Source organism: Dipteris shenzhenensis, chromosome 14 (assembly GCF_047967505.1).
Source record: "Dipteris shenzhenensis isolate YYH24624 ecotype China chromosome 14, Dip_SZ_1.0, whole genome shotgun sequence".
In the NCBI taxonomy this organism is placed as follows: domain Eukaryota; kingdom Viridiplantae; phylum Streptophyta; class Polypodiopsida; order Gleicheniales; family Dipteridaceae; genus Dipteris; species Dipteris shenzhenensis.
Genome location: NC_141609.1, coordinates 46896203 through 46909687, shown reverse-complemented (window position 1 = coordinate 46909687; position 13485 = coordinate 46896203). Strand labels below are relative to the sequence as shown.

The 13485-nt window shown below is 44.1% G+C and overlaps 1 protein-coding gene across 1 annotated transcript; it reads left to right on the top strand.

Moving 5' to 3' along the window:
- The first annotated feature begins 370 nt into the window (after positions 1-370).
- Positions 371-2658, top strand: LOC147894729 (nuclear pore complex protein NUP50B-like). The gene is made up of 2 exons (XM_087384947.1): positions 371-511; positions 607-2658. The coding sequence occupies exon 2, from the start codon at positions 765-767 to the stop codon at positions 2223-2225; it is 1461 nt and encodes a 486-aa protein (XP_087241073.1). The 5' UTR covers positions 371-511; positions 607-764; the 3' UTR covers positions 2226-2658.
- The last annotated feature ends 10827 nt before the right edge of the window (positions 2659-13485 follow it).

Sequence of the window (13485 nt, the reverse complement as noted above, 5' to 3'; positions counted from 1 at the left end):
GTTCATGTTTGCGTATCGACAATGGAGAGTTCGACACATTTGGGTATTCCATCCATGGGAGGCTCACATACATGCAAAATGCGATGGGTGCAAGTGTATATATGTGCATGCATGGAAGTCACTCACACATGCATTGCACATTCATAGAGCACGCACGTGCAAAAGCATGGATGGATGCAAGCACACTGATGCACAAATGCAGGCACAACGAGTCACGCATGGGCACACGCATGTATATACACACAGATGGATGCAAGCACAACTATGCACGCACGCACGTGCGCACATGCACATGCAAGTGCGCACCCCCACCCCCACCTAGCAGCACCCCCGAGTGTAACTTATGAAAGGGCCTTGGGCCAATGTAAAAGGCCTGAAGGCAATGTAAAACCCTACGTGATGCATTTAGGGTTTTGGCTGGAGCTCAAGACGCCATAGCCCGTTTCTGTGTTTAGGGTTTCGGTGCCGCCATAGCCAGGACCTCCAATCTCCAACTCTTCATCTCTCCCAGGTATTTTTCTGTGCTTTCCTCTCTCTGCTCTCTCTTTTCTCTGCCAGTACGGGCTTCAATTGCAGCTATGACAATCGAGCTCACTCTATTGGCAGTCTTGGGACGATCGAGCTCTGCAGTGGACGATCCACAGCTTCAAGCAATCATCTTCACTATGATTTCGGCGCTGCATCATTGAGATTCATCGTTTTCTGTTGAGTTTCCTATTCTTTGCAAGCCTTGCCTTGCTCGTTTAGTAGTTCTACCGTCTGAGATGGGAGATGACGGCCCCCCAGCAAAGAAAAGAACTGCTTCTCGGCAGCTCTCTAAGGATGATGGCTCTGATTCGGAGGAGGAAATCGTGCGGGAGAGTGGATCCTTTCAGAAGGCTTCTGAAGAGGTCTTGGCTTCCCGCAGAATCGTGAAAGTACGGCGCGCTTCCACGCCTGCGTCTTCTGCTCCTAACCCTTTTGCTGGAATTCGACTGGTACCTCCTTCCACTGTAGCGGATACGTCCCCCGCTTCATGCGCCCCGATCAAACCTGCTGCAGCGCATCCTGCTCCCTCCCCGGGTAATGGAGAGACTGCCCCCTTGCCATCAGCTGTGGATCAAGAAAAAACAGACTCGAACAGTGGAGACGTACCTCAAAATGAAGAAGATTCTCGTAGTGACGTTGTTAAGCCCCAAGAACTATCTAATAGCAGATTAGAAGGCGGCGTTGTGGAAGGTGATTACAGGGAAGGAAAGTCAGATGCTGGAGGTGCAAGTGCAGTGTCCACCGGGGAGGAAGTCAAGGTTGAAGTTCAAGCAGGGAATCCAGCTGATGACGAGAACGGTGGAGAGGCTAAAGAAGATGGTAGAGACAAGGGGGAAATCGGAGATCCCACTGATCAGAAGCTAGAGGATAAGAGCGTCCAAAAGGGCATAAGTTCTGTGTTAGAGCACATCTCCTCTAACAAGGACGCCCTCACAAACTCACTGGGATCTGTTGGATCGGGCATTTCTACTTCATCCTTCTCCTTTGGCACCGTACCATTATCTTTTGGAACTCCTACTGGATTTGCATCATTTCGCCCAAGCTGGGGCTCCGGTTCTGGGTCAAGTTCAGGATCAACGTCTGCTTTTCAGGCTGCCAGTGAGGGGATGTTCTCAACTTCCTCCGCAGCATTTGGAAACAGTAACGGTATTACTTTTCAGTTGTTCGGTTCTCAATCCAGTGCAACGAGTACGGTCACTCCAGTTTCTTCGTCTGTTCAATCCTCCACAGGACCTCTCCCATTTCAGGAGGTTTCTGTTGAGACAGGCGAGGAACAGGAGAAGGTGGTCTTTGCAGCCCCTGCTACACTTTTTGAGTTTGCTGAGAGTGCATGGAAGGAACGTGGGAAGGGCGAGATTAAGGTAAATGTACCAGAAACTGCTGGTGGCAGGTCAAGGCTGTTAATGAGGTCTAAAGGAAATTACCGGTTGCTTCTAAATGCTAGCCTTTTTCCTGATATGAAGATGACCAGCATGGACAGTCGAGGTGTGACATTTGTATGTGTCAACAGTGCAGCGGAAGGAAAGAATGGCATGACTACTTATGCTGTGAAGCTGAAGGACAGTCTTGCAGCAACAGGTTTTAGGGAAGCTGTCGATACTCATAAAGGGGATCCTCCTGTAGATTTGAAAACTCCAGAAAACTCTCCAAGGGCTCCTCATGAGTCTGGAAGGGATTTGGAGGCAAGTGAACCATAGTTTCTATTGAGCAGTCAGTTGTTGAGGAGGGATGACAAGTTAAAAACGGAGCTAAATTCTGCTATTTGGTAAAAGTTTGAGGTCACATTGGTAGCCATAAGGTGGGTACTATGTGAGTCCAAGAATTGGAAGATACAAATGATATTTGCAGATTTTTTGCAGCACATCCTGCGGATTTCGATCAGAGCAGGCTATTATTACTATCGCATTGGCTCTTTGTTTCATCCGTCTCAGAACAGCAGTATACAAACATCCAAGGCGTTGAATGTGTGAAGATTATCTATATGAGTCACTGATGAAATCCGATATGCATAGTCAGAATGGTCTTGTACTGTTAAGTACAATCCAGAGCCTTCTCAAGGGGAGGTGGCAGCATTGAAGACCTGTGGCTTTTTTAATCGAGATGTTATATTTTCTCTTTTGTTGTTTTCAATGCTCTGTCCCATTATGTTTCTCCAGTGCAGCTACATTGTAGTCTTGTGAGTTTTACTTGTTTGAAAAGCTAAATCAATACTTTCATCTCTTTTCTTTTGTATTTCAATGCTCTCTAGTTTTTCTCCAGTGTAGGCAGCGACATTGTATTCACAAGGGTTGGCTAATGAAGATAAGTAGTTTGTACTTTCACAAGTCCAATAACGGTTGGTGTTCTCGAAGGAAAACAGTGATGCAGTCTATTTAAATATATTGTCATAATGAGTTTGTATTGGTAACTTTTCTAATTGGTATGCTACTGTAGAAGAGGTCTCTCTTGTCCTGCATGTGCCAGTGCAAAACCAAGGACTGTGCACGTGATTTACACTTCCTATTAAAATTTAGGAATCAACTTAGGCTTTTAATGACTGGAATTTCTGCCATATGCTTTTTTCCCTTTGTTTTGGAGGTGGGAGTTGTCTACTGCTTTCTATTGTTAAACAAGTCTGCATTTGATTAGTAAGAACACTAGGGGCCTTGTGTCATGGGGCCTAAAATTGTCAGAAATTGGACGTTTTTGATATGCTATGCAATCTTACCTTCCTAGATACAGTTGAAATATGTCCAAAGGTGCCTCTCGGGTATATTTGAAATACTTTCTGTCACCACAATGTACATATCCTAAGACGCAGCATAAGTTGACCATTTATTGATCATAGTTAAAGAGTTTTTCATTTGTGTTAATTATGGTCAAAATGCTGACATGGCCAGGGTGCCAGCTAGTACACGTGGCATAGGCTTGCCCAGGTGCTGATGTGGCACTTACGACACCTGGCAGTGCACAGAACAGTGCTGATGTGTTATTTTGACACGTGTTAGATGACGTGGCAGACCCACATGTAGAGATGACGTGACAGATTGCTGATGTGTCAGTTGAGGTGGTTGACCTATGGTTAGTACAACCCAGATTAGTGAACCATGGTTACAGTTAACCAGACAGATACAACTAACCAGACCAGATTGGCCCAACTAACCAAATTGCAGTTTGGTTCAGTTACTCTGGTTATAGGTTTAGTTACAGACCAACTGGCCTACTCAACTAACCAGATTAGAGAAAGTCAGTTTTATTAGTGTAACCAGTTGGTTACTCATCCAGTTACTGTCAAAAAAAGAAAAAGAAAAAGACAGTTTTTCCTGTCAATTTTCACCTGTCAAAAGGTACACTATCAATACTTTCTCTGTCAGAAAATCAATAGAAAAAGCAGAAAAATTAGAGATTTTGCACATTTAAAGAAATGCATGCCTTTGTGCTCAGAAAAGGGAAACAGGTGCATTCTCAGTGCTTTTTACAGCAGCCAGGAAAGGGGCAATACAGTTGTTGATGCTTTGGCAACCTTGTGGGTTTATGCTTTTAACTTAGGCATACCAGGGTGCTGAAAGATCTGTGCCATGAAAAGCTTAGCCATATGATCTGCCTTTATGGTTTTACAAACCGGAATGAAATGAGCTTGCTTGTTGAATCTATCAATGATAGTCCAAATCCCATCATTCCCTGATTTTGATCTTGGCAAATCAAAAATGAAGTCCATTGCAATACTTTCCCACAGTGCCTGAGGCACGGGAAGAGGCATAAGTAGGCCAGGTGTCTTCCGTCTATCATACTTTACTTTTTGACACGTAAGGCATTCAGTAACAAACTGATGTATATCTTTTCGCATCCCTGGCCAAAAGAAATACCTCTCTAGTGCTTGAGTTGTTGCTGTAATTCCTCTATGCCCAGCATAGGGAGGTGGATGGCATTTTTCCAAAATCTTTTTCCTCATCTCTTGGGTGATGCATAGGCAGCCATCTTTCATTAGATACCCATCTTTCAGGGAATAGTGACCAGTGAACTGCCCCTCTTGCATTTGCTGTAAAATCTCACCAAAATCTACATCATTAGCATATTGCTCCCTCATGTCTTCCAGGTCCCTGATGATAAGCAATAGTCACATTGTTGACCTAGGGTCTTCAGGACCAGGCATCTGCCACTCTGTTCTGAACTCAGGGAGTATGGACAATCTGAAAATGATACATTGATAGCATATTTGCCCATTTCATATGCTTCTCGGAGAATTTTGCCTGAGTCAAAAAATATCTCAAACTTTGGTGATCTATTTTAACAATACAATCTGCACCCAAAAGATAATGCTTCCATGTATAAATGGCATGAATTACAGCCAGCAACTCTTTCTCATAGATTCCCAGATATCTCTTTGCATCTCGGAGTCTCTTGCTCTCATAGGCCACTACATGACCATTCTGATGCAATGCAGTCCCAACACATTCCCCACAAGCATCACAATCCACATCAAATGTGGCTGATACAAATCTGGAACTATCAAGATTGGCTCTGTGGTCAGCCTCTCTTTGAGTGTGGTGAATGTTGTCTTTTGTGGAATTCCCCATCTAAAAGCTGCATTTTTCTTAGTAAGATCGTGGAGTGGAGCGGCTATCTATGTCCGCAAAATGCCTGATAAATCTTCTGTAATAAGAACACAGGCCTAGGAAACTACAAACTTCATGCACAGTTTTCAGCTCTATCTCGGATCTTTGCCGGATCCAGACGTATCCCATCTTTGGATATTATATGCCCCAAGTAATGGATCTCTTCTAGAAAGAATTCACTTTTCTTACTGTTTGCAGAGAGCTGATGATTTCTCAGCTCTTGAAACACTATAGCAAGATGTTCCTTGTGCTCTTCTTTGGACTTAGAAAAGACAATAATGTCATCAAAGAAGGTACTAGTGAATTGTATGTAGGGTCGGAAGATACGATCCATCGTCCTATTGAAAGTAGTGGGGGAATTAGTCAATCCAAAAGGCATCACCAGATATTCATATAACCTAAAAGTAGTGCGGAACGCTGTCTTATGCACATCCTAAGGCTATATCCTCACTTGGTGATAACCACTCTTTAAGTCTATCCTACTAAAAACTGAAGCCCCATTTAACTAATCCAGCACATCATCAATGTGCGGAATAGGGAATCTATTCTTGATGGTCATTTTATTAAGAGCACGATAATCGACACACATACGAAATGAACCATCTTTCTTCTATACCAAGAGTACAGGGGAGTAGAAAGGAGAAGAACTCGGCTGAATCAGCCCCTTGGACAACAAGTCCTACACCTAACTCATAATCTCCTCTCGCTAAGTTGCACTAACTCTGTATGGGGGCCTATTGGGTGGCTCATTGCCAAGAATGAGTTCTATGCCATGATCCTCAAGTCTCTCAGGGGGTAACTCCCCTGACAAAGCGTCAGAAAAACAATCTTTAAAAATTTCAAGAAACCGAAATTTATTCTGATCTATCTCACTTATTTCAGCATGCATTTCCATATCTCTCTCTTTTACAAAAACTATGTAAGCTGAAACTGCAGACTTTATTTCTTTTCCAACAGAACTATTTGATACAATGGGAATAGTTTCCCCTCTATTCCTAGCAACCACATGATGTACTTTGCCCCTATGTATAGGTTGAGTCAACTTCACTGCCTTGCGATGGAACCAAGGCATACCCAAGACTGCATCATGATGTTTCAATGGAGAAATGAAGAAGTCTTCTTGATCCACATAACTCTATACATGAAGACGAAGCTTCCCTATCAAGGGAGTGACTGGCATAGGCTTCCCACAGAACATCTGGTCGGCATCCAAAGCCTTGCCCAACTCCTCCATCTTTATTCCCAACCTCAGGGCTAAGCCTCAGGGTTAGATCCTCTGATATAAAGTTATCAGTAGCCCTCGGATCAAATAAAATCAACGCTTGCTGGTCTCTGACTTTGCCCCATGATAGCAACAATTCTCGTTCCTCTAGGTTTGAAACATGACCCAGTATGTCAGGAATTCCTCCTGCCATTGACTTGTGTGGTCCCCGTCGCTTCAGAGTTGCCTCTTTGCCGCATCTGAAGCATTTACCCTCTTTCCTGAAAGTTTCAATCTGTTCAAGGATAAACTGTGGTCTTCCCTTATAGAGCTTTTGTATCTGGTTTTCCCTCGGCTTCTGAGGCTGAAATCCCCTCTTCTGAGTTTTGGGAAACTCTCTTGTTTCAAACTTGGGGGTCGTTGGCTTTTAATCCCTCGGTATCCTTGCCAGAATTACCAGTCTATTCTGGAGAGCATTTATTTGATAATATGGGGACGAATATGAAATTTTCTTCTTCTTTCCATCACCAAATAGATGGTCAAAGTGAAGTAGCAAACTCTATAGCATTGGCTATGCTGAAATGCTACGTGGGTGACCAAGGTTGAGACTGGGAAAAGTACCTACCATTGGTAGAGTTTGCTTACAATAATACAGTTCACAACTCTAAGGGAAAGCCCCCTTTGAGGTCATCTATGGGAAGGTGATTCTGCCACATATCCTAAGGAACAAAGATGAAATTTTTACAGCTGATCAGTTTGTGAGAGACCTCCAGATAGCTTTCAGCCAAGTCCGGACAGCAATTGAAAGGTCTCAAGAAAAGCATAAAAGAGCTGTAGATAAGCATATGAGATAGTTAGATCTCAAGGAAGGGGACTGGGTACTTTTGTAGTTCGAGAAAGCTAGGCTCTGCAAGTTTAAAGGTAAACAGAAATTGTATGCAAAGTTATCTCCCAGGTACTATGGCCCTTTCAGGGTTACCGAAGAAATAAATGAGGTTGCATATAGGTTGGCATTGCCAGAGCATTGGAGGATTCACAATGCTTTCCATGTGAGCCTTCTAAAGAAATTCCAAGGGCAAGAGCCTACAAAGCCAATAACATTAAATAGAGAATCCACTAGAAGTGGATGAGCTGGAGGAGGTCCTTCAGCCAGAGAAGTTGTGTACCATACTATACGCAAAGGCCCTCAAGGTAAGGAAATTTACAAGTATCTTGTGAAATTCAAGAATTATTTGGCATTGGATGCCAAGTGGATGGATGAATACATGTTGTCCAATCATCCACAGCTTTTGGATGCTTACAAGGAAGCTTTTCAGTTGAGGTTAATTGAATAGAAGCTGAGGCGATGTCACCACAATGTAAATATCCTAAGTCAAAGCATAAGTTGACCATTTATTGATCATAATTAAAGAGTTTTTCATTTGTGCTAATTATGGTTAAAGAGTTATTTTAATGGTCAAAGAATTGACTACGGTCAAAGATACTTGACGCTGGTCAAGTAAGCCTGATTTCGATCGAGGAGACTTGGTTTATTACCAAGAGGGTTAACTACGGTTAACTAGAGAACCACAGAGCTGACTACGGTCAGAGAGTGTTGAATTCGATCAATGAGACTTGGCTCATGCCAAGAGGGTTAACTATAGTTAACCAAGTTGTGCCAACTTCGGTTGGAGAGATGTGCCAGCTTCGGTTGGAGACTTGGCCATAATTAAGGCACCTCGACTATTGGTCAAAGCCCCCTTAATTATGATCAAGAGCGTTGACTTCGGAGAACCAAAGAATACATATATATATATATGTTGTGTGCACATGTGTTCAGTGGGGACGCCCACGTGACTAGGATTAGTCCACAGATTATGCTTTGCATGCAACGGCGCTGACAATTAATGGCTGCCATGGTGGTGCGCTTTAATTAGTTGTTGGAGGTACTAAGAAGGGTTGATTTTCCCAAGCACTAAGGAGCTTAGCAAGCGACCAGAAGATGTTCGTGCGACCAAGGAAACATCCAAGACCCTAGAAATTGCCCTTTGTGGCATATACTAAATTCTAGTTAGTTATTTTGACACTTGGCATGTTAGCAACGAGCGCCACCAGCCGAGCATCCAACTTCAACTGACGGAATCTCCTTGGCGGCTGCATTCCTGCGAGCTACCTCTCCGCTCCATCAAAGAGGGAGACTCAGATTCAGACTCCACTCAGAGGCGACTTCAACAAGCCGGTAGGACTCCCCGCAGCCTCCTTCAACGACCATCTCCGATATACTGCCAGGTTCCAAGCTCCGCCTCCACAGCACACGGGCTGTAGCTCCCAAGGCTCTCCAGTGAGCCCAAAGCGGACTCTACAGCTGCAATTTCAGCTCCAACGACCTTTAGCGAGCAGCTCTCCAATAGAGCCTCTACACTGGCGCTCCATAGCCGCCTCCGACGAGCGTCGACCAATGGGCCTCCAGCACCAAGTCTTCATCAACGACCTTTGAGGCGGTGCATCTACAGCTGCAGCAAAGCCTTTGAGGCTCGAGCGACGGACACCTTGCTGCAAAGGCCCCTGCTACGAGCGACAGTGCTCCAGCGCTATTCAACGAGAGCCTAAGCTCTCTGGCCGCACGCAACTCCACGACCATCCTTAGCTCTCTATCCGACTGCAACGCCAACGACTAACAAGCAAAAGCCCTTCTCAAAGGCCAGTGAACTGGAAGCTCCAAAGCTCCTTCTACGAGCTTCTACAACGGCCCTCCACGACGGGCTCCTGCTCATCTGCCAGCAACGACCGGTATCCGCCAACCAGCTCGGTGCTAACGAGACTCCTGTCTACAGCTCCTACAGCTCGAACGACCAACGCCTTCTCCACACCAAACCGGCCTCACGATAGCCTCCAAGCTTCCGCAAGTCGCCGGGAGAGACGACAGAGTCGGTATCACCAACGGAATCTTGAAGATTCTGTCAGTGCTATCTCTACAAGACACGTGGCACCCATAGAAACCAAACACGTGGCACATTATCTCCACTGCCACGCCAGCAGTCTCTCGTGACTGCCACATCAGCTTATCTTCCACGTGTCACCTTATCTGCCACGTAGGCTCAAAGTGCCACATCATCACAGCCACAAGTAGGCCACATCACCTTGCCAGCTCATCATTGCCACGTCATCATAAACACGTCAACAAGCCATGTTCCCTTGCCAGCTCATCACTGCCACATCATCACAAACACGTCACCCTACCAGCTCAGTTGTCACGTCATCAGTGACACATCATCTGCCACATCATTTGCCACATCATCTACTGACATCATTATTTGTGCCACCTCAGTTGTCCAATCAGCACTGACCTCTACAGGCACTCACAGTGCTCCACGGTCACTGCATGTGACCACTGCTACCACCTCATTACATGGCTCCACTAGCACACCTCTTGCTAGGCACAATGCCACATCATCACTGCATGTGACCCATAGTGACACATCATCATTGAGCACCATTTGCACTCCTTTTGCCCCTCCACCTAGATCAAGTTGTATCTCTTGATCCAAGAAGAATTTGAGGGTGCTCCAAAAAGGAAAGTCGCTCGATTTTTTGTGCTCTACGTGCTCGTCACATCATCCACACATTTCGACGCAAGTTACACTCACATTTGAGCCTCACCGACAAAACCACTTCCTTCATGCACATTCGCCTCTGCATCGACGCATCTGACCCAGCACTTAAAAAGAACAAAAGAAAAGGAATTATTTGCTGTTCTTTCATTGATCGACGGTTGGTATAGATCTAGATCAGAGTAGACTAGATCGCCATAGAGGGGACGCTTTGAATTTCCCCAAGTTGCCAATCTAAGCCATGCCCGAAATACCTGACGAGTACCTACTCGGAGTCAGTCCATACACTCACATATGGTTTCACATCATCACATTACTTGAAACCTTACGCTCATCAGTTCAGTGAGCAGACTTCAGAGAGTACAGAGGCATTGCAGATTGTTTCAGTGGGTAGATAGCACTTGATTTCACACACACATGCCACCATTGTAAAGCCTATTCGGCTATCTCACAGCATCGTGCACATCATTTCAGCCTTGTAAAGCCTCTTCGCTATTCTTGGCGTCATTGCCACAAGCCTTGTAATACAGATCATATTTTATATATTGCAGTTCTATCTTCACCGAAAGTTCAGAGATTTCACTTGGCACAGTCAGTGTATTTGCAATTGATTCATATAGATATTTTCACGACACTTTTGAGTACATTTCTTGCACCATGTCTATGACTAGCAACCTCAATCTAGAGGCATCTACTAAGTTAGACAACTCCAATTATGGTACATGGAAATACGGAATGGAGACCATTCTTGTATGTCGATGGGTCTACACCTAGACCATTGGACGATCCAGCCACAAGTAGCTCTACTCCATCTGTTGTCACAGCACCAGTAATGGGATCTACAACTACACATACACTTTTCACACCAGTAGCAGATCGTGCCATTGCCCGAGCTCAAGCAAAATGGGATAAGAAAGACAAGTACGCCTATCATCTGATCAAGCAGAATGTGCAAGATGTCATGCTAGGACATCTCAACACAGTCAAGACATTGAAAGAAGCATGGGATATGTTCGCAGCTCTCTACGAGTCCAAGAACACATCCGGGATTCTCACCCTGAGAAACCAGATCAACTAGAGTTTCTGCAACAGCAGCGAAACTAGTCATGCTTATATACTTCGCATAAAAGACTACAACAATCAACTTGCAGCAGCAGGAGAGACTATGAACCCCGCAGAAATGGTTCAAGTCATTGTGAATGGACTAGGAGAGGGATACGAGAATCTAGTCCAGAGTATTGCCATTCAACGGCAAATTTCGACACTGGAAGAACTTTAGTCAGTCCTACTTGGTGAAGAACTCAGGACTCAAGCTTCAAGCACGTAAAGGTCATTCTAATGATCAGGCATTCACAGTTTTAGACAGAAGCAGAGGCAGAGGCAGAGGTAGATCATACCAAAAAAGTGGTCATCATCAGCAATAAAATCAAAGTCAGCATCAGCATCAACATCAGCATCATCCTCAGCAGCATCAAAATCAGCAAAGAGGAAATCATTCCAACCAAGGAGGATTTCAAGGATGAGGGAATGCATCCACCAATGTGTCAAACATTGAGTGCAACTACTGTCACGAGTTTAGACACTATGAAAGAGATTGCCGCAAGAAGCAGTACGACCAAGGCGGTCAGTCCCGCAATCGAGGAAATTTCTGAGGCAGAGGAAATCATTGTGGTGGACATTCTAGTCACAGTCATTTTGCAAATGAACATGGTAATATGTTTCTCGCAAGCGAGGAAATGCATCAGATTGATACAGTGTACCCAGACACTGATTACAATCCCAAAGAGGATTTCAGCTATCAAGTCGACCAAGTGGAATAGGATCCTTGGTATATCAACAGCGGTGCATCATCTCATATGACAAATCATCAGGAATGGTTCACAGAAATGAAGCCATTAGAAGGCTAGAAAAATTTCATCTACACAGCAGACAATACATCGAATCCAGTTCAAGGGACAGGTGTTATCCCTATGAACAATTTCACTCGTACGAAAGGATTGGTGAAAGATGTGCTCTATGTTCCGAAGCTTAGCAAGAACCTCTTGTCAGTAGGTCAAATGACGGAACACAATTACAAAGTCACTTTGACAGTGATGAATGCACTATTAGAGACAAATCCAAAAGATGTCAGCTAGTAGCAAAAGGTGTCAAGGAACGACGGTTATACAGAATGCTAGCTATAGTACCAAATAAGCATGCCATGTCAGCTCAACCGCAACAGATGCCACTATCTGCAAAATGGCACAAGAGATATGGTCATGTCAACTTCAAGTACTTGTTATATCTCAGGAATAAAAATATGGCGATTGGGATTTCGAAGCTACAGTTTCTTGGAAAAGTTTGCGAAGCATGCTGCTTTGGCAAACAAAAGCAAACCAACTTTGTCAGAAGTACCTCTCGTGCACGAGGTATTCTTGATTTGATACATACAGATGTATGGGGTTATGCCCAGACCCGCAACATCAATGGTTCACTTTAGTACTTGACTTTCATCGACGACTACAACAGATATTGTTGGGTCTACTTTCTGAAAGAGAAATTTGAAGTGTTTTCCAGATTTCAAGAATTCAAAGCCATGGTAGAAAACCAGATAAGCAGAAAGATCAAGGTCATGAGATCAGATAGAGGAGGTGAATACATGTCTTCAACATTCATGAACTTTTGTAGAAATCACGGCATACGAAGACAATTCACATGTGCAGATACTCCTCAGTAGAATGCAAGAGCTGAATGGAAGAATGGGACTTTAGCAGACAGTGCTAGAGCAATGCTTAGTGAAAAGCATCTTCCAAATTAGTATTGGGTAGAGGCAATAGCCACTGTAAACTATCTGCTTAATCGGCTTCCTACCGAACCGATACAGGGTATGACTCCTTATGAAGCATTCACTGGACATAAGCCACCCATTGGGCATGTCCGCATATTTGGTTGCATAGCATATGCCCGCAGACATGATGATCGTCGCAGAAAATTGGATGTGAAGTCATACAAATGCATCATGGTTGGTTACAGTGAAGAAAGCAAAGCACCTGATTATGACAGGAAGCAAGGATGGCTTCATAAAAAAATTGAAACAAGACTTATCTGCAGAGTTCGACATGAAAGATCTTGGACTTATGCACTATTGTCTTGGAATTGAGTTTTGGAGAGATTTAGATAGCACATTCATGAGTCAGCACAAGTATGTTGATAGTCTCCTGAAGAATTTCATATGACAGATTGCAAGATTGCATACACTCCCATGGAACAGAGTTTGAAACTTACTAAAGATTCAGAAAAACCTACAGCGAATGACAAGTACTACAGGCAGCTCATCATATCTCTTATATATCTGACAATCACACGGCCAGATATTTGTTATGTAGTGAGCTCACTAGCACAGTTTATGGCAAATACAAAACAGTCGCACTAGAATGCAGCCAAAAGAGTCTTGAGATACATCAGAGCTACAAGACACTTTTGAATAGAATACAGAGGAAGTCATCCACGGTTGCATGGATACTGTGACAGTGACTATGTCGGAGATCATGAGACCAGGAGATCGCGACACAGGGATATGCGTTTTTCCTTG